The 22387-nt window shown below is 38.7% G+C and overlaps 1 protein-coding gene across 1 annotated transcript in view; it reads right to left on the reverse strand.

The window, feature by feature from the left end:
• Positions 1 to 22387, reverse strand: part of LOC124802828 (centrosomal protein of 104 kDa) — a 455266-nt gene that overhangs the window by 48044 nt on the left and 384835 nt on the right. The window contains exons 11-14 of the mRNA XM_047263836.1: positions 13204 to 13341; positions 10641 to 10772; positions 9315 to 9528; positions 962 to 1155 (exon numbers count right to left, since the gene is read on the reverse strand). Coding sequence (XP_047119792.1) covers positions 962 to 1155; positions 9315 to 9528; positions 10641 to 10772; positions 13204 to 13341 — 678 coding nt within the window. The remainder of the gene's footprint in view (positions 1 to 961; positions 1156 to 9314; positions 9529 to 10640; positions 10773 to 13203; positions 13342 to 22387) is intronic.

The raw sequence follows: 22387 nt of genomic DNA on the forward strand, positions 1-22387 counted from the left end.
GTCTTGTTCCCATATGTGCATACATCAACATTGAAGTGCAATCCTTCATGTTGTATTTATTTAAGATTTGTTCTATATAATGAGACTGATCCACCCACTAGACTCTTTTGTGACCTCTTGTGACTCTGATGCCAAAGCAAATTGTCACATGTCTGAGCTCTCTCCATTTAAATTACTCTTTGAGTTTCTTTTTGAAGATTTCCTTCCCTGGTAGATTATTACTGAAAATTAACATGTTGTCCACATAAACTGCAACAATTAAAATGTTATTTCTGTTATTCTTCTGATAAACAAGTGGATGTTCTGTGCTTCTTGTAAAGTTCAAGCTGAACAGTGCTTCATTTAGGTTAATATCCCAGTTACAAGTGCCTAGTTTTAATCTAGAAGTTGCTTTTTTAAGCCTCATTATATATTTGTCCTTTACAGTTGAAGTGTCAAAATCGATTTCTGGAATTTTTTGTGTTAAATACTTGATGTCATGCATATAGTGAGAAAAAGTTTAGAAAGGTTTGAAATTGTGTTTAAAATTTTGTGGAAGTTGCTAAATGCTCTCATTTTCAAATGCTCAATGAATATAATCTGAGTGAGACTTATACAGAGTTTCTAATTGTGATACTTGTATTACTGTGTTAAAATTTTAACATCAGATTATGCTTTTTAATGAGTAGATTATGATAGCATTTTAAATTTTTAAAGTCAGTCAATAACTATATGAAATATTGAAAATCAAGTTTTTGTTGCCACTGGAAGCTGTTAGAGAGGCAACTTGTAACTGGAGCCATGCACTGGGTATGCCATTTAGTAATATAGATGCTGATCAGATATTTGCATATTTAAATTAATTTATTTATTAGTTTCAGAACTGCATTTCCACAGAGACAACAGTAGAATCATTTTAGAGGAGCTACACAGGAAAGCTACTTGACTCCTTAGAAATTATTTTGTACTTAAATATATTTACTTGTCATCACTGACGTCTTGCTGAGATGCATCACTTGGTGAGGTTATTACACTTGCTGATGAGGAACTGCTACCTGTTTGATGGCCAGGTGATTTGTTGACATTTGCATTGTTTGTAGGACTTGTAGACACGTTTGTAACTTGTGCAGCTGCGCGAACCACTTGCCTGTTTCTTTCTAGGACCTCCCTCTTCCGCTGAAAGTGTTTTGCCATAAATCACTCATCAACAAATAAGAAAATATTGTGAAATTTTGTTACTATTCCTTTTTTTTTTGCACTGTTATATGGATCATTTGACACTGCATTAGGAAAACTACCCACTGTATTGCTTTTGATGGTACTCAGTTCACTTTCTTAAATAATTACTTGCTGTAAAGGTAAACTAAAGTAACAAAATTAGTTAAGCTTTGCGGATGTAACAAGCAGCTGGATGTATCTAAAAAAGTTCACAGGCATGCAGCATAAGGTATGATAAAGTATTGATCAGAAACTGTCATGTACATTTATTAATTCACAATCAGATTTCCTAATTTTTCTAAATATTTCATAATTACCACAGTTCCAGTACAAAAACTGCTGAAGCTGATGGTGTAGAAAACAAAAGTACATTTCAAATTAAATAAAAAACTAAATGTTAACAGTTTCAAGATAATGTGTCAAAACAGAAATAACTGGAATAATGGATATGGGGAAAAATTTAGAAAATGTAGTTTAATGTCTTTCCTTTAAAACATTAAAATAATTTCTGTGCCAAGAGAATGAGATCAACTGTGTTTTGTAATTTGTACCCTCTGAGTACTACCAAAGTTGTTCTTCTTTTGGCAGCTGCTATATAACTACTATTAATATATAAAATTTTTGTAATTTTATACATATACTCTACATCTTTTTTGTTTGTATTTATTTATTTTGTTTATTTACATATTCCTTAGATCCTTTAATGAGTGTGAAATGCTAGGATGTGAAATGACTTAAAGGATATACGAATGTATTTTCATAGAATGTAGTAGTTACTTTATGAAAGCAGACATTAGACATAACAATAATTTTACAAAAACAGTTGCAGGGAAAGTACATAATATAAAAGTACAACAGAAAAAATAAGTTATTTTACAAAAACAGCTTTTTCAAGTGTAGTCATTGTGATATAGTTCTATTAATAATGCTCATTTGATTTACATCATGATAAGATAATATTTACTACATTAATGGAAATTCCATGATGGAAACAATAAGCAAAAAATGAAGATAGGCAGCAACTCACATACAGTTGATTGAAGTAGGGCGCACAAAACATTCTGCTTCTTTCCATATCTATACTGGTCACCCATTGTTGCTCAGATCTAATGCTTACTTTTATAATAGCCAATTATATAAACAATTGCCACACTGAATACTCTCTTGGCAAGGCACTTATTTTATTATTGGGATTTTTTCTTCTGGACTCTTACTCTCATTTCTTCTGTCAATATACATTACATAAGATACCAGCAGCTCAGATTATTAATTGTGAATATTTGTTTAAATTTTAGACACAGCTTACCAAGTGAACATTTTTAATATGTCCTTTCTAACTTTCTATGGTGGTTTACTAAATTTTTGACTCTTGTCTCCATTTATCATTACAGCAATCACTTATTTTCAAAAGTATTCTGTTTTTGCATTCTCATTCTTGATTCCTCTTTCAACACACTTTGTTTTCGACCAGTCATAAGTGAACCTTGGCTCATTCTGACTCTAACAGTTCAAAAACACTGGCTTCACTCAATCCAAAGAGAGTCCCAAACACTTTTCCTGAACTCCTTTGGTTGGTTGCCATCCATCCTTTCACAATGATTTCACTTTTTCAGAATCCAAATTCTAAGAACTTTGCCAGTCTGGTCATACACAATCACACCATCCAAGCACAGACCTTACTTAACTGCTTCTGCTCCTTTTACAAAATCTTATGACTCTGTGAGTGCAACTGCCTGCATCCTGTCTTTGAGATTAAGACGTTTGCTAGAACAACTCTCTCAACACCATTTGATGAAAATATGCAAGCTAATTTTATGAGATAACTGCTATTACCAAAACCATCCAACTGCCTGTTCAACTCCTCACAGTCCAAGACAGTGGCATGATGACCTACTTCGCCTCCCACATTCCCCAGGAACTTCTTTCATCTGCTGCCTTACCATGGTTTTCAGCCTGTTACGATCATAACCCTTGCTTTTCTCTGTGGACACTCCATCCCTGTATGCCAAGATCCCCCTTGACTTTGCTGCAATGCAACCTTATTCTGATCCACAATTACTTCTCCTTTGAATGCCAAATCTATAAAAAAGATCTGTGTAACTGCCATGTGCACTCACATGGTCCCTTTCCATGCCAAATTGTTTATGGGCCACTTATAGAAATTCTTCCTTTCCACCCAACACTTTAAATCCCTTGTGTGGTCAGACTCATTGATGATATCCACATGATGTGGACCCATAATGAGGACAGCTTATATTCTTTCCTACCCACAAATCTGCTTCACATTGTCTTCCTTACCTCAGTGAGTCACCTTTTCTGATGTTGATCTCGAACTTCTCAAGTGATTATGCATAAACCTCTGTCCATATTCAATGCTCTAACAACCAGAAAGTTACTCCATTGAATCCATGGGACCTATAGGTGCTGCATCTACAGTAGAAAGCGGGAGTTATCCAATATGCTGACACACAATGTCCTACTTTGTAACCCAAAAACAGATTTTCTGTGCTATCTCTTCATAAAACACCAACAAACCTATTGTCATTGTGAAACAGGCATCACTCAGAATGCTCATCACTTAATATTATCCAGACACAGTGACATTAAATCACACCTTTATCTAGAGCTTTGAATACTTCTTTTAGTTCCTTGTAATGTGAAATATGCTATCCAAAATCCTACCTTCATCATTCAAAGTAGTCCTGTCACCCACCCATCATCCCTATACCAGCCCTGCTCCTGCACTTACATGTCACTCCTCTGCAGGAAATCTGGTTTAAAGACATGTCCCATACACTCACCCACCACCTCCCAGAGCAGGCAGTCCTATCCAGTTCGATTACAGGACTAAATGTGAAAGCAGTCACATAATGTACCAGCTGTACTGTGCTTACTCTGCATGAGGATATTTTTGATCTGTTGTTGCAACTAATAATTAGCCTGCTGTGTCTGCCAGCATCAGTGGCTCCCATCAAACTGTAGCTCACCACCAACTTTACTGCTTCAAATGCAGTAGTAACAGCTCCACTTGCTCTGATATCACTCTTAGTATAAATAAAATAACAGTAATATGGAAAGAGTAGAGTGTTACTCACTACACGGAATATTTTAACTTTCAGAGGAAGTCTTTCTTCAGAAAACAAACACACACACACACACACACACACACACACACACACACACACACACACACGGGACTGCATGGATTGGGGAAGGGGAGGGATAGCAGGGCAGGGGTGGGTGAAGATGCCAATGGGAGCATGCAGGGACGTAGTTGGACAGGATAGGGCTGTTAGGTGCTGCATCAGGAGGCTGTGCTGGGGAAGGGGGAGGGGGAGAAGGATGGAGATAGGAGAAAGGAGACAATTAGAGAAGGGAAAAGGTCTGTGTAGGTGTGCTGACAGGATAGAAGGCACGTGTAGTACTGGAGTGGGAACAGTATGAGATAGGCAGCTGTTGAACAGGGACTAGTGAAGGTTAAGGCTGGAGGGGATATGGAATTCAAGGATTCATTGTTAGGGAGAGTTCCCACCTACACAGCTGAGAAAAGCTGTTGTTGGTCAGAAGAATACAGATAGCACAGGCTGTGAAGCAGATGTTAATGTGTAGCACATCATGTTAGGTGGCATGTTCAGTAACTGGGTGGTCCAGCTGTCTCCTGGCCACAATTTGGCAGAGGCCATCCATGTGGACTGACAGTTTGTTAGCTGTCACACCCACAGAACATAAATATATTTCTGATTGCTTTGTTATGCGAGCTATATGAAACTTGTACATGAAATACCAACATTCTTTTACAAACTGTATTTGTCTAATCTTTACTGGCCAAGAATGTAATTTACATTTAATTGGTGATCACAATATAAAATTTGACCCCACTAACAATTGTTTGTTTCAGGACTGACATACCTCATTTTGAAGCACTATTTCTCTTCTATATAAAACATTTTGTTTTCTTTCAAAATTTTGTAATTATGGAAATATTTCTGTTAAAAACTTTTGTTATCATAATAAACATGTTACTTGAATTTTAAAATGGAAATCTTTTTCAAAAAATCCAGTGTTACCATTTTATAGCTCTGAATTTTCTGTCTCTAAATTATGCAAAGTTAACAAATGTTGATCGTGTTAGGACAGCAACCAGCCACAACGATCAACATTTGTCTTCAAAAACAGCCACGGTCTCCAACATGTCATCATATGACAAAATTGCATTATGCAATGTTACTGGGAAAATGTGTTAGTTAGTTAAATATGTCAAATATATGTATTGTTTAGAGAACAACCTTGGTGGACTTGACTAGAAAATGTGGGACAAATTTCATACCTAAAAATCTCATCATAAAAGTAGAACTCAGTGTTGAGACATTTAAAGAAAACAATCCAATAGACAGCCCAATAATTTCATTTCTAAATGTACACAAGTATTACCTACAACCATTGTTTTTTATCTTATTATTAAATATATAATTGGCCTGTATTTCAACATTTTGTAAAAGGTAGCTAAGGCCGGTATTACACTATCAAATTTCTTTGTCCAATATCTTTGTCAAAGATATTTGATAGTGTAATAGGGACTTTGTCAAATGTCGTCCAATATTTGATCAAATCTAGGGCCTCGCTGTATATTTGATGAAAGAAACCGCTTGTCTTCTGTTCACTGCAATGTGACATGTTACCACATGGAGCGCTAGCATCGCTGCAGCATTCTGTCATCTGTAGTGTTTTTATAACCATTGCCGGTAAATACAATTGCTGTGTGCTGACAACTACAAAATTAATAGAGATGTCTGAAGCTGATGAGGCACTTTACAACGTGAGGCACCCTGAATACAAAAATAGATTAAGAAGATTGGAGACCTGACCTGACCTAACCTAACATAACATAACATAACCCTCTCCTGTAGCAAGCAATCGGAGTGTTACAGTGAGCCTGTCTTCTGAAGATGTAGCAGTTCTTAAGTGAATATTGTGCTTTGTGATATGAGGATACACTTCATTGAGCACATACAGAAATGTATGCTCATCCATTCTTAAGTAATTGATGTACGACTTGACGTCTTCCACTGTAAGCTCACGTAACAAGTTTTGTTGAATGCTTTTATCATGTCATCGTAAAACCCACGGCTTCACCCAGATTAGATTAGTTTTTCGTTCCATAGATCCATGCTGAGGAGATCCTCATGGATGTGGAACATGTCGATTTTTTTTTAAGCTGAAATAACAATACTAATAGTATGAATAAATACAATACATCATTTGCTTCTATTAAAAATTTCGCCAATGGAGTAGAAGGAGTTGGCCAGTAGTAAGTCTTTCAGGTTCTTTTTAAAGTGATCTTTATTTCTTACTAAATTATTTATGTTTCCTGGCAAAATATTGAAGATGAGTGTTCCTGAGTAGTGGACCCCTTTTTGAACTAAAGTGCTTTTAAGTCCTTGTGCTGATCATTTTTGTTCCTGGTATTTTATGTATGAACTGGGTTGTTTGTTGGAAAAAGAGATATATTATTTACGACAAATTTCATTAAGAAGTAAATATACTGAGAGGCAGTAGTTAGTATGCCCAGTTCTTTGAAGAGGTTTCTGCAGGACGTCCGTGAATTTACTCCACAAATAATACATATTACACGCTTTTGGACTCTGAAAACTTTTGTTTGACTTCAAGATTTACCCAAAAATTATTATCCCATATGACATTATGGAATGAAAGTAGGCAAAGTATGCAAGCTTTTTCATTTTTATGTTGCCTATGTCTGCTAACACTTGAATTGCAAATACAGATTTGTTAAGGCGTTTCTACAGTTCTGTGGTGTGCTCCTCCCAACTGAATTTATTATCAAGTTGTAATCCCAGGACTTTTAAGACTGTCAACCTCGTATGTATGGTTCCATTTTTTCCCCCACTTCTTTTCCGCATCTGCACACAATGCAATTGGGGTACGTACAACTGCTGCGGTTAATAACAAGTTGTTGTCAGCCATCTTGAACTTTGACGAAAAATTTGATGACAGTGTAATACCCCTTCTAGCGCTACGTCAAAGATCTTTGTCAAATATATTGGACGGAATATTGGATCACATCTTTGATCAAATCTTTAACAAAGAAATTTGATAGTGTAATACCGGCCTAAGTGAGTCTTTAAACAGTGACTGTGGGCAAAGATACATTCAATCTCTGTCAAACATTCATTCAGTGATATTCTGATAGTTGCCCCTAGTCATCCCTAAGCATTTAGTAATGAACATTAACAATGAGTCAACCTTAAACAGCTTTTGAGTTCAGTCATGTTCAGTTAAGTCTCTGTTAGTTTCTGCTATTTATTCAGGGGAAATATAAAGAACCAATATTTAGTTGCCACTCATACAAATAGATAGGCTTCTCTGTAATCTCAGCAGATCATTGACCTAATTTTGTGAACATTAATGATAACCACAGCCTCCACGCTGATCAAGTTGTGTGTGAGTGTGATGATAAATAGATACTGACTGTAATTTAAATATCCGCATGGTTGATATGTTTATTCAAAATTTTAACTGGCCATTAAGTGAGGTATAAGTAAGAGGCACACTAACGACTAGTGACATTACATGCTCAAATGCTGAACATGCTGCACATTACAGTACCAATGACATCAACAGCTGTTTATATCTGGATCCTCTGCCCAGTACTTGCTTCTCTGAACTATGCAGGTGGGAACTGCTGCTCTTCCTTCTCACCTACCCTCTTCCTACTTGTTTCTTATCCTTTCCTCTTCTATCAGTTTCCATTCCATTCCTCTCTTGTAGAGGCCTTGTAGCCTCTAATCTCCCCCCCCCCCCCCCCCAAATCCCCCTCTGAACTAAAAAAAAAATCTAGCTAACTTCACCCTCTAATTTTGTGGTGTTATCCTTATTTTATCCCCATTTTGCTACAGAAAATCAACTTTCTTCTCCACTCATACCTCTCATTACATCCCTACAGTCCATTTTGTCTAACTCCAGTTACCACACTCCTCCACTTAATCCACAAGGCTGAGCAACTACTTATAAATGGCATTGCCAAATCTGCAAGTGATTAGTGCACAGCTTCATTTCTCTTTATTTAAAACAATATCTAGAGTGACTTAGTTGCCAGTTCATCTTTCACATTGTGTGGTCATGGTCTATGAAACATTTTTGTTCCTGGTGTTGTGTCTCTATAGTTGTGTTGAACATCTACATTACTGCTCCTTGTTCCAATGAGCCTTGCTGACTGATGGGTTGGACTCTGATGAGTGACATAAATATTGTGAAAAAGGGCATGATACAAGCTTAGACATGGCTGGCACAGAGAATCCTTGTCAGAATTGAACCTAACTATCGGATTGTTGTCTGTCAAAGATAAACTTATCTATTGATTCTGTAGAGCTACTCTCCACATATCACCAAGTTTCTTAGCTGCTTCTTATCATCCCCATGTTTATATATTTTGAAGGCTTCTCTGTGTAGCCATGGAGAATAGTTTGTCATTGTTGGTAAAATTATGGATTTGAAAAATTTCACATGATTTTTCCTGATTGAAGAGCATGTTCTGCTACAGTTGATATTTCTACTTTCCGTAGTTGGCAAAGACTTCTGTGTTTCTTCAGTCATATATTTACACTTCTCTTGTTAGTTACAATGTAGACCTTACCACACATACACAAATTTTGTATACCCTACATGCCAATAGAAGAGGGTGTTCATCTTTACATATCTGAGGACCTGATGTATTTTCCTTGTTGGTCTGAAAACTGGCATGACGTAATGTTTCTGTAAAATCTTCACAATCTGATCAGTTACTGGAAGAACACTGTTTGTCTTCCTTCCATGGAAAAACACAGTTTATATAGAGAAGCCATCAAAATATGTAAACATGGGGATAATTTTGTAGAAAAGAAGAGGCCCTGAAACTTAGTGATACAGTACCTCCATTAAATTGATAGGTAAGTCTTATTTGCTGAAGATGTCTGCGCATGTCCAACATAGCTCTGGACGAAACATCAGGACTGAAAATGTTTAATGGACTACACAACGTGCAAGATTCCTCAACAGCTATGACAAACAGTCATGAAAGCCTTCATTGTATGATTTAGAATGACTTTCATTTATTTATTCACCTGCATGTCAATGAGATCAAATTCATGAAACAACTGACGATATAGAAGGTTCCTCCGAGTAATGTCATCATCAGGTGGCAGCTGTTTCCTCACAAGTCGAGGATTGACCCTGTACACGAGCGTGAGCACTCTCTCTGCCACTTTACGCACTGCTTCAGCAGGATGATGCAGACCAGATGAGCCAAACTCAGCAAGTACACGGCATGTCAAACCACTGAAACATAGTTGATACAACATCTCATATGAACAGTGAATAAAATAATAAATTATGTTAAGCATTTGTGTCCCCTCCAGTCCAACATTAAAAACACATACAGCTACAAAGAAAAAAGTGTGTGTGTGTGTGTGTGTGTGTGTGTGTGTGTGTGTGTGTGTGTGTGTGTGTGTGGGAGGCCTATGGAGGGGGTGGGGAATGATGAGGCAGAAATAGAGAATTTTTTTGTCATGAAGCATATTGCTGTGTATTAAATATATTAAAGTGTTATTTGACAGCAATGTGTTCAAAAGTGGGATCTCATTGTTTGATATTTGTACATATGAGATATTGTCTGTCAGTTGAAGGGAGTAATTTGTGATGGCAACTACTGAAATAAGTTTTTTATGATGGCAGAATAATCTCTGGAATGATTTCATTATTATGATATCAGTGATCACTGGATGCTAATTAAGTCTGTTGAATTATACTAGGTTAAGATACTGGCAGAGCAATGAGCACGCTTATGGAGTCTGAGTTACTGAGTCCCTACTGGGCCAATAAAGGCACGTACAATGATGACTTGTTATTTTGCAGTGTTAAGAAAGAATATGTAGACTGGTAAATGCTCTGGATGTGATGAATACTATCCAGTTTTCACAGATAGAAGAATTATTACAGATCAACAGGAAGATTATTTCCACATTCATGGAAATAATGGCTGTTTCATAACATCATTTTACAAAATCAAGGAAGCGCAGGCATTTTTATCTCAAAGTCTCAATCAACATTTGAAAATTTTCTACTTTCCAATAATATGGTCAAATATTTTGATTTAATCAAGTATGCAGAATAGTAATACTTACATGCCAAATAAAGATAGAAAAACTTCTACTTACAAAGCTACAGTAGACCGACTGATACAAAAGGATCAGGGCTTCCCCATTCAACAATGTACAGATACAAGTAACATTCAGTTCTGTACAGTTCTTGGCTTTAATCCATTTGTTTGTAGCTGTTTGTGTTTTTGGCAGTTTCTGTATATATTTGTCAGCCTGCTAATACTTGATAATTACAAGTTTTCTCTACCCTCCTTTACTTATACTACACAGGAAAAATGCACTGCAAATTACCTTTGCTTGTCTGTAGAGATACCGTGGCTTAAAACCAACTGTTCCACCATCTCAATACGGCTGAGAGCAAGTCTAGGATGTATGCTGCTTGTTAATGGACGTGTGAGGTGCACTGGTATAATATGCAGCTCTCTGGAAAATTTTAAAGATTGATTGGACTAACTACAAAGTATAACAAAATTCAGTGATAAGAAGGAGTATATAAGAAGAGAGAAACAAAGTAAAACATGTAAAAAGATGGTGAAGCTACATAAAAAAATCTAACAAAAGCTATGATTGGAAAAAAATTATTGAAGGCTTTTTTGCAATGCAGTGAAGAGAGGGAAGGAGGGAAACATATGGAACAACATTTATTATTTCTCTGTAAGCATGATGCTGCCTGCTTACAGTGAATGCTTGCCTCACATGAAGTTTTCTCTTATTTTATAAATGGTTTTCTCTGTTTAACTCAATATCTACCCACTGTTTTTGTGTAAGCTTTGCTGTATAAGTTTTTTAACACTGCTTTGATTTTTTTTCTGCTTCCAATATGACAATGGCAACACAACTTGCATCATAAGGCAAAACTCATTCCATGTTCTATCTGTATGATAACTGTTGGATTAAATATGGTCCCTCCCTCTTCTTATTGTGTTTGTTTTAAAAATTTTTAATGTTGGTGTCTACACTACTGGCCATTAAAATTTCTACACCATGAAGATGACGTACTACAGACGCTAAATTTAACCGACAGGTAGAAGATGCTGTGATATGCAAATGATTAGCTTTTCAGAGCATTCACACAAGGTTGGCGCCAGTGGCGACACCTACAACTTGCTGACATGAGGAAAGTTTCCAACCAATTTCTCATACACAAACAGCAGTTGACCAGCGTTGCCTGGTGAAACTTTGTTGTGATGCCTTGTGTAAGGAGGAGAAATGCGTACCATCACATTTCCGACTTTGATAAAGGTCGGATTGTAGCCTATCTCGATTGTGGTTTATCGTATTGTGACATTGCTGCTTGCATTGGTCAAGATTCAATGACTGTTAGCAGAATATGGAATTGGTGGGTTCAGGAGGGTAATACGGAACGCCGTGCTGGATCCCAACAGCCTCATATCACTAGCAGTCGAAATGACAGGCATCTTATCTGCATGGCTGTAACGGATCATGCAGCCATGTCTTGATACCTGAGTCAACAGATGGGGACTTTTGCAAGACAACAACCATCTGCACAAACAGTTCGATGACGTTTGCAGCAGCATGGACGACCAGCTCGGAGACCACGGCTGCAGTTACCCTTGACGCTGCATCACAGACAGGAGCACCTGTGATGGTGTACTCAATGGCGAACCTGGGTGCACGAATGGCAAAACGTCATTTTTTCGGATGAATCCAGGTTCTGTTTACAGCATCATGATGGTCGCATCCGTGTTTGGCGACATCATGGTGAATGCACATTGGAAGCATGTATTCGTCATCGCCATACTGGCGTATCACCCGGTGTGATGGTATGGGGTGCTATTGGTTACATGTCTCGGTCACCTCTTGTTTGCATTGACGGCACTTTGAACAGTGGCTCTACCCTTCATTAGATCCCTGCGAAACCCTACATTTCAGCAGGATAATGCATGAGCGCATGTTGCAGGTCCTGTACAGGCCTTTCTGGATACAGAAAATGTTCGCCTGCTGCCCTGGCCAGCAATTTCGCCAGATCTCTTACCAATTGAAAATGTCTGATCAATGGTGGCCGAGCAACTGGCTCATCACTATACACCAGTCACTACTCTTGATGAACTGTGGTATCGTGTTGAAGCTGCATGGGCAGCTGTACCTGTACACGCCATCCAGGCTCTGTTTCACTCAATGCCCAGGCATATCAAGGCCGTTATTACGGCCAGAGGTGGTTGTTCTGGATACTGATTTCTCAGGATCTATGCACCCAAATTGTGTGAAAATGTAATCACATGTCAGTTCTAGTATAATATATTTGACCAATGAATACCCGTTTATCATCTGCATTTCTTCTTGGTGTAGCAATTTTAATGGCCAGTAGTGTAGTTTATTTGGTCTAAACTCGAGAGGAAATACAAAGTTTATCTTGACATATTTTGAAATATTTTACTGTATAAAATTGTACTCTTATAGGCTATAATCCTAGATTTTCATAAAAATGTTGGATACTGGTTTTCTTCATAAGCTACTGTTAAGCAGACTAGCATATTTGACAGAGGCTTCTGAGTGTGTGTACTCTTCTTGTAAATTGTAAGGTATCTTGTCTTGCTCCTGTAGGAAGTTTTTAACAACATAGTAATGCAGTAAACAGAGATACTTGACAATTAAGAGGACAAAAACACTGAATCAAGCACTAATAACCATCCTTTTGTGTAATAGGACCAAAACAAGAAAAACAAGGTATGATTAATGTCCTCCACAGGAAGACATACAGAGGCTTAAGAAAGTTAGTAAATGTGCATGTTAAAGAAAGAGATGAGATCGTGCAGGATCAACAGATTTTTTATGTTTTTCAACAGCACACAACTTGTGTAACTGGTGATCAATACTGCACTGAGTTCAATACCTGACCTCCTGGCAGTCTGCCATACTGAGTATGGTGTGAACAGCCATATTATGAATCCGTGGAGTGGTGTCACCAGATTTGGACAATAGTTCTGGGAGCAGACGCTCTACACTTCTAGATACCTCTGCTGAAGTAACCCTGAACAGAACAACATACAGTTACTGTATTAAAGTGTGATGTACACAGTTTGAACAATGAAGGTCTACAGATTTCATTTAACAGACTTAATACTGGTATATAAAATAGCAGTTCATTAAATTTTCAACTCTTAAATTACCACTGCAGTCTGTTATTTGATGTTTATTCCACTATGTTCATCACAAGACTTTTAAAATATCTAAGTGTCACTACCAATGTCTTTGAACTTCTCTTTAGTTTCCTCATTGTTTGACCATAGCTTCCTGATTTTGTATGCTTGACACCATGATAATGACTTCATTGTTATCTGATACCTCTGCCTCACTGTTAAAGTTTTTTGTCTGTTTATATAAATGTCTGACACTTTTTGATGTTTCTGGGTATCCCCTACTTTTTTGGTCATTTCACTACTACTGTAAGTGCACTGCATATGCTCACAAGAAAGTGGGGCAGTGTATCCTTCTTCGGCTCATAGCATTCTCAGTGCCACCATACAGCTGGTTCAAGTATTGGGCATTGTCATTTTGTGCAAAGATATTGCAGGTTATGGGAATGAAACACACTGGAAGAGTCAGACAGTGATTTATATTCATACTGCATGGTTAACACAGAGGACACACATGTAATGAGAGCATCAAGTATGAAGTGGCAGTTTATATTTGATAATCATCACCATCGTTTTCCAACTCCAGTTTCCCAGATGTGATGTACAAGTGCTTGCTCACCAACTCCTACATCTCCTTGTTCTGATGTAATGTCAAGCATTGGCACAAAGATCAAGAGCTATACAGCAGAGAGGGCTGTGAGACAATGTCAGCCAATAGCACACTGACTAGGACGTCACCATAACAGAAGCGGCCTCTACACAAAGAGAATAAAAGTGATGTGCCACCTAGCTGCAGCCAGACTAGAAGAGAGGCTCTAGAAGATGCACTAGAAGAGCTGCACTAGAAAAGCCACAGTGATAATAACGATAGCAGTGACTTGTGAACTTGTGTGATTAGCTTGGATGGAAATTGTATATACCAAAGGACTTTGATTATTTGCATGTCACCAATTTCTTGTGACCCATCATGCAGAAACTAAAGTTAAGTACTGTCAATTCAATTACAGTAATAAGCTCCATTAATATGATTTGCTTGTATGTTGTCTAGCTATCCAAGAAACAGCTTCCTAGGCACCCTATAAGAGACGAATGGGCAGGATCCCACACTTATGTTCCAGGAAAACTTACCAATTGTGTCCTTTCTCCCCCACATCTGATCCTACAGTCTCTATCCTGTATTTTCTTGGTCTTCCTCATGGTTTTCTTCCTATGAGTCTCAGGTTGAAAACCCTTTTAGCAGGTCTTTGGCTGTTCATTCTCATAATGCACCCATACCAATGAAGCCTGCATTTCTTTTGACACTGGTAACAGGAACCTCAATACGAGCTACTTTTCTGTTCATCTCATTCCTAATTTTGTCCTTTCTAGTTGTTTGATTCACTGTTCTAACAAATCTCATTTCTGTTGCTTGAATTCTGCTGAGGTTTTTGTTTAGTAGGATACATGTTTCTAAATCATACGTTAGGACTGGTACAAAATAGATTTGGTACATAGTCACTTTTGCTTTTCATGGCATTTTATCATCCCAGAGAAGATTTGTGATTTGACTGTAAAAACTGGATGCTTTCTGTGTCCTGCTGAGTATTTCCTGCTTAATGGTGCTGTCTTTCAAGATAATGCCTCCTAGATACTTGAAATGTGGAACAGATTCTACTTTGACTCCTTCTAGAAATGTATTTGAGGTTATTCTTTGCCTGTTGGTAGTCATTTCTACTGTGTTTGTTTTACTTATTTTTAGTCCAAATTTTTGAATGTGTTGTTCCAATAATTATGTTTCTTCTATGCTTCAGCTTCTGCCTCTCCCCATACTATCAAATCATCAGCAACAACCAGGGCATTTGTTTCGTTGTCTATTTTCTTGATAGATTTTATGATGATGTCCATTACTATTATAAACAGGAGTGGTGACACGGTGGCACTTCCTTGTTGGACACCTCTCGTTGTTTCAAACCATACTGATCATCCATTGCCCATCTGGACACACCTGTAACACTTTTGGTACAGTATCTTGACTTTATCGATTAAGCACATTGGCACCTTTAGGTCTTCCAAATATTCCCATTTCTTGTTTCAATTGAACACTGTCATATGCTTTTTCAATGATCACAAGCACAATCGCAAGATTTCTTCCATATTCCCAGTACTTTTCTTTCAGCATTCTTACTGCAAAAATAAGATCCATAGTACTTCGATCTTTCCTGAACCCACATTGTTCTTCCTCGAGTGAAGGTTCTATTATCTTTCTAATGATCATTTCTATGATCTTTTCTAACAGCTTCAGGGTGTGTGACAGTAGCATGATGCCTCTATAATTTCCACATTTTCATCGATTGCCCTTCTTGAACAGAGGGATGATGACTCCTTTACTCCAATCTTCTGGGATTTTGTGTTCTTTCCTTACCAATGACAACACTCTAATAGCCAATTTAAGCCTAATATTCCAACTGCTTTTATCATGTGTGAGCTGAGATCATTACAGCTTTTCGATCTTCCATTCCGCATTCTCTTTAATGCTGTTTCTACCCCACACCATATTAACGGGCATCTGTTGGTTTGGACTTCATTAATTACTCTACAATTGTTGATGACAGTGTTGTCCCCATCTCCATTTAGCACCTAGTTAAAGTACCTTTTTATTTCATCCCTGATCCCTTCCTCTGTTCGTATTAAGTTACCGTCATCTGTTTCCAGGGCAGGGACACTTACATATTGATTTTGTTTACTGTTTAGTACTTTGTATAGTAATTGCCTACTTCCCTAACAGTCTTCCTCTATCTCTAGTTTCTTTCCCCAGTATTCCTGAGCTAGATGTTCAATTGATGATTCATTTTGTCTATCATCTGTTTTCTGTTTTTCATGGTCTAATTTTCTTTTCAGTATGTTCCTATCTTTTACTGCTGTCTTTACCCAATCATTCCACCAAGGTGTTTCCTTCTCTTTTGGTATGGCACTTTTTCCCACAGATGTCTGTGGCTTCTCTAACAAGGGTTTTCTTGAATAAGGGCCATTCTTCTTCTACTCTCCCTTTCTCAGTTTTGGCTAATCTGGCTCATCTGGATGAGTCTGTCTGTATGTCTATATCTTTATGGAGGATGAGGCCAACTCCATTTTTGGATTCATTGCTGTTATCACTCCAATATTGCACATATCCATTTCTCAGAAGTTTCTTCCCATAGCTTTTTCACTTTATCTCACTTAACCCCAATATCCTGAGCTTAGGCCTGTCCATAAGATCTACTAGTTATTTACATTTGTTGGTGAGAATGAGGATATTGAGTGTATCAATTTTCAGTTTATATTTGATGAGATTTAATTTTGTTTGAGAAGGGCAAAGCACCATACATTATAGTCAAGTGAGAGATTTTTATTAGAATTACTTATAATTTTTCTGAGAACATTTTATGCACAGTAACTGACCCGATCATTGAAAACAGCTCGAACATTTTCAACCAAACTTTGTAACTGCACCCAAATTATTTTGCAGACTGTACTCTTAATCAATTAATCTAAATATACAGCCATATTTACATATTTAAATGGAGTAATACATGAGAAAGGCAGAACTGAGCTATGATTGAAAGAATATCTGCATCCACATCCATACATTGCAAAGCTTTGTGAAGCTCATGGGAGAGGTTATTTGTCAGGGAAAGAATGATTGCTAGAGTGTCTCTGTTTTTACTATAATTAGACTAAGCTTGCTTTCATGGTCCTTTTTTAAGTCATCAGTCTTTTGAATACTTTGACATTACCTGCCATGAGTTCCTCTCCTGCCCCAACTTTTTCATCTCAGACCAGGAATTGCAACCTACGTCCTTTATTATTTGTTGGATTTTTTTCCAACCTCTCTCCCTCTAGTTTTCACCCTCTGCAGCTCCCTCCAGTACCATGTAAATAATACCCTGATGTCTTATCAGGCATCCTATCATTCTGTCCCTTCTCCTTGTCAGTGTTTTCCATGTATTTCTTTCCTCGCCAGTTCTGTGGAGAACTTCCTCATTCCTTGCCTTGTCAGTCCATCTAATTTTCAACAGTCTTCTGTAGCACCATCTCTCAAATGCTCCTGTTCTCTTCTGTTCTGATTTTCCCACAGTTCATGATTGACTACCATGCAATGCTGTACTCCAAATGTACATTCTGAGAAATTCTTCCTCAAATCAAGCTCTTTGTTCGATACTAGCAAACTTCTCTTGGCAGTACTAGTTTGCTTTTTATGTTATCTTTGCTCCACCCACCATGGATTATTTTGCTGCCTAGATATCAGAATTCCTTAACTTCATCTACTTTGTGATCCCCAACCCTGATGTTAAGTTTTTCGCTGTTCTCATTTCCGATACTCCTAATTACTTTTGTCTTTCTTTGGTTTACTCTCAGTCCACATTCTGTTCTCATTAGGCTGTTCATTCCATTCAACAGATATTATAATTCTTCTTCACTTTCACAGAAGTTAGCAATGTGATCATAAAATCTTGTCATTGTTATCCTTTCACCTCATATTTTAATCTCACTCTTGAACATTTCTTTTATTTTTATCTTCTTCAATGTTTAGATTGAAGGTGATCCACATTGGAGTGATATGTAGGGGTCTGCGGTATATTCCTAGATTGCCCATTTAATACCAGTTCGTGAAACTTTGTGAATAGACTTTCACAGGACTGTTGGCATGTGTCTTCAACTTCTGCCAGTTCAGGTTTTCCAGCATCTCAGTGACACTGTCCACTTGGTCACACAAATCTATGACCAGTTATGCTGCCCTTCTTTGTATGCATTCCATATCCACTGTTATTCCAATCTGGAATGTGATCCAGAATGGGCGGCTTGAGTATTTTGTAAGCAATCTCCTCCATGGACTGCATACATTTTCCCAGTATTCTGCATATGAATCAATGTCTGCCATTTGCTTTACCTATTACTGAGCCTGTGTGATCATTCCACTCTGTATCTCCAAAAACTGTTACACCTCAATGTTTGCAGGAGATGACTGATGCCAATTGTGACTCACTGGTATTGTTTTAGTACTACATTTTTGCATTTTGTGCAGTGCACAGTTTTATTTTTCTGAGCATTTAAAGCAAGTTTCCATTTCTTATACCACTTGCGAATGTCATAAAGGTTTCAATGCATATTTATGAAACTTTTTTTTACCCCCAGACAGTACTGCATAATCTGCAGGCTACTATTAATATTGTCTGCTTGATCATTAATGGGCCCCAACACACTTCCCTGGGGCAAGGTTGAAGTTATTTCTACCTCCGTTGATGACCCTTTCAACCAAGATAACATGTAACATCCTCCCTGTCAAGAAATCCTCAATCCAGTCACAAATTTCATTTGACAACCCATATGATCATATTTTAGTTTGTAAGTGTTGATGTGGTACTGAGTCAAATACTTTCCAGAAGTCAAGAAATACTGCATCCACCTGATTGCTTCACTCTGTCACACTCAATATATAATGTGAGAAAAATTAGTTCAGTTTCACGTGATTGATGTTTTTGGAATGTATGCTGCATGATGTTCTGTTCCTTACAATGTGTTGTGAGATTATGAAACAGATGGATGTTAATGATACTGAATGATAAACTTTATGGATCACTTTCTGATACCTCTCTTGTAAAAGGCTGTGACCAGTAGGTAGATATTTTTGTTTGATGGATCTATGGTAGAATATGGTTGAGAGAGGGGCTAATTCAGTTGCAGATTCCATGTAGAACAGATGGGAATTTTATCAGGCCATGGGAACTTGTTCAATCTAAGTGATTTCAGCTGTTTCTCAATGACACTGACACTAATTTCTACAACAATGACGTTTATGGTGGGGCAGAACTACTGAATAAACTGTAAGTGATGAAATTTAACCTGAAAAATTTTCTTATGTTCAAATTTCCAAGTTATTTGGGATACAGTAGAGCGTCGATTATCCAAACGTCGGTCAACCGAACGACCGCTTAACCGAACTGTGTACTCGCTCGTACCTGTTACTCTCCCACCCTACCGTCCATCATCCCCCTCACTCCCAAACCAAGTTTCCCACAGTAGTCGCCAAACAGGGCCACCACTGGCAGAACATTGCTTCTAATGGGGCCTTCACAAGGTGCTGCTGACCGGCCAAGCCGCCAGCCGCTGTGTTTCAACAATCAGCACACTTCTGTCGGCTTGGCACTGGCAGTAGAAGTAGCGGCAGTATCAAAGCTGTTCACAGCAACAACTGCGCCAGCTTAGAGTTGAGGCATGCCGCTCCGCACAGTTTGAAGGATTGCGTGCCCCCAAGAAGAGCTTCTCATGGTGCAAACAGTCACCTTCGGTTCTCTGTTATGACCACTTGTGTGCTGCTGCGTGAAGAAGTGAACTTGATGATACAAAATGCTTAAACGTAAATGTGTTGTCCTTTCTATGAGGGACAAGTACGAGATTATTAAAAGGTTAGAAGAAGGTGAATCTGCGACCACTTTATCCAGTGAGTACAAGGTGGGGAAGCCGACAATTACAGATATAAAAAACCAAACGAGAAGCATAGCAAATTTTATAGCTATGCCTGATTCTACTGACAGATCAACAAGCCGTAAAACTATGAAGCTCGCCACTAACACAGATCTAGATGATGCTGTTTACAAGTGGTTTACACAAAACAGATTGGAAGGAGAACCTATCTCAGGTCCCATTCTGTGTGAGAAGGCAATGCAGTTCAACAAAAAACTTGGAGGGCCTTCGAACTTTAAAGTGAGCACGGGCTGGTTAAAATGCTTCAAGTCAAGACACGGCATTCGTGAGCTTACAATACAGGGAGAAAAACTGTCGGCTGATTCTTCAGCAGCTGATTCTTTCAAAACTAAGGGACTTATTAAGGGAAGAAGATTATGCTCTCGAAAACGTTTACAATGCTGACGAAACTGGACTTAACTGGAAAGTTTTACCAAGAAAAACTCTTGTTTCACATCATGAATTAGCAGCACCTGGTCCTAAAACAAGCAAGGACTGTATTACAGCTTTGGCTTGTGCTAATGCTACTGGAAGTCACTGATTGCCTATGTTCGTCATTGGTAAAGGTAAAAAGCCATGTTGTTTCAAGCACGTTAATATATCAGCCTTGCCTGTTGTGTACACCTCACAAAAGAGTGTTATATCCTAGCCAGTAATGCCACCCGAGCCCGCTGCCAAAAGGTTGGCAGCATCAAAGTCCGGACGCCGTCCGCATAAGCAGCGCCAGTGAGACAGGAAATCGCCGCAAGTCTGCGCGCGCCACCGCTGGCTTCTGGTTTCTTAAGCACTGGAGTCGCGAGCGCTAGGACAGTTCTGTATTCGCCGCTCAGTGGTATACTCGCCACCGAATTGTGTACTTGCTAGTCAGTTGTGTGTTCATCGCAGCAGAGTTGTTGTTTGTCAGCCGACGCTGACCTAGCCGCTCCGACTCGAACTAGACAGATTTCTGTAGACACGGAGTTCCCTACTGTGTTTCTGTATCTTCGTTAATAAAGATAAGTACCGAATTTTATTTAATCAGAGTGTTTGGGTTTTCATCTTTCTGTTCACTGTTCCAGCGGACCGGTCGGCCCGCTATTAAAAGTGTGGCGGTGACTTCGTAAGCCGTTTCTACAGCGAATTGTTTGTCGCTACGAACGCCGCCACAAAACTGGCGACGAGGACTTCCGAACTCGTGTGCAGGGCTGGTTCAACTTGTTTCTGGTTATACTAATTATAGCGATAAAATTTTGGGGGCTGGTTTAATTTGTGTTCACTATGTCTGCCGAATTACAACAGTTGATCTTGTTACAGAGTCAGCAAATACAAAGTCTGGTGGAAGCAATCGCCAAACAAGCGGCTAATCCTCCAATACAAAAGGAACAAGCACAGGCAGCACCACCTTTCTGTGCTTTTGATGCATCACGAGAAGAATGGCGAGAATATTTTGCGCAGTTGCAGGCGCACATGACAGTCTACAAAATCACAGGTACTGAGCGGCAGCTTTATTTAATTTCCACTGCAGGCATGGAAGTCTATCGACTACTTTGTAAGTTGTTCCCGGAATCCAAGCCAGAAGCTTTAGACTATGACGTTGTTGTTAACAAGCTTGCTGAGTATTTCGAGTCGCGAGTTCATGTGGCAGCAGCTAGATTCAAGTTCTTCAGATTAAAGAAACTGCCACATCAATCTAATAAACAGTGGTTAACAGATTTACGGGGCCTCACCCGTCAGTGCCGATTTAATTGTGTGTGTGGAGCTTCCTACAGTGATGTCATGTTACGAGACGCTATTACTCAAAACATTGCAGATTCTCGTATTCGTGCTGCTATCTTAAAGTTGCCTGACCCGTCATTAGAGACTGTGATGAACATCATCGAAGCCCAAGATACTTTTGACTATGCTGAGTGTGAGTTAGATCAGCCATGTATTTCTCAAATTGCCTGTGCTAAGCAAGTTATGTCACCCCCGTGGCCCTACCGGCAGAGTCAGACTGTAAACACTAGCCGGCCGCGTCATGTTAAACACATTCGTCAGCCGTGTGTGCAAAATGATAGAGTTAAGTCTTGCCCTAAGTGTGTTCTTGCTCATCCTCGTGAACGTTGCCCGTTAAGAAACGCGGTTTGTCACTTTTGTCAAAGGAAAGGACACATCCAGACTGTTTGCGCAAACGCAAGAGCAATTCCAGTGCTGCCCAGCCCATGGATATTCATGTTCTTCAAAGCCAGCCCGCCCAGAAGGTCGCGTTTAAAGACTCTTCCACGGTTCGTGTGGGTAATAAACTTGTTCGCAATAAGCCACCCACCCAGCCCTCTGCTATGCGACCCGAGCGTAATTCAAACGCTGTAAAAAGTAATGTACAGACTGCAAGTGAAGCGGGAGTTGTTGTTCCACCCGCCCAACCCACGAGTTGTCGTAAGCAGCGAACACGCGCTAAACGCGCTGATTTTGTGTCTTCCGCCTCCACTGCACCAATCCAGA

The sequence above is a fragment of the Schistocerca piceifrons genome, chromosome 6 (genome assembly GCF_021461385.2).
Source record: "Schistocerca piceifrons isolate TAMUIC-IGC-003096 chromosome 6, iqSchPice1.1, whole genome shotgun sequence".
NCBI lineage: Eukaryota > Metazoa > Arthropoda > Insecta > Orthoptera > Acrididae > Schistocerca > Schistocerca piceifrons.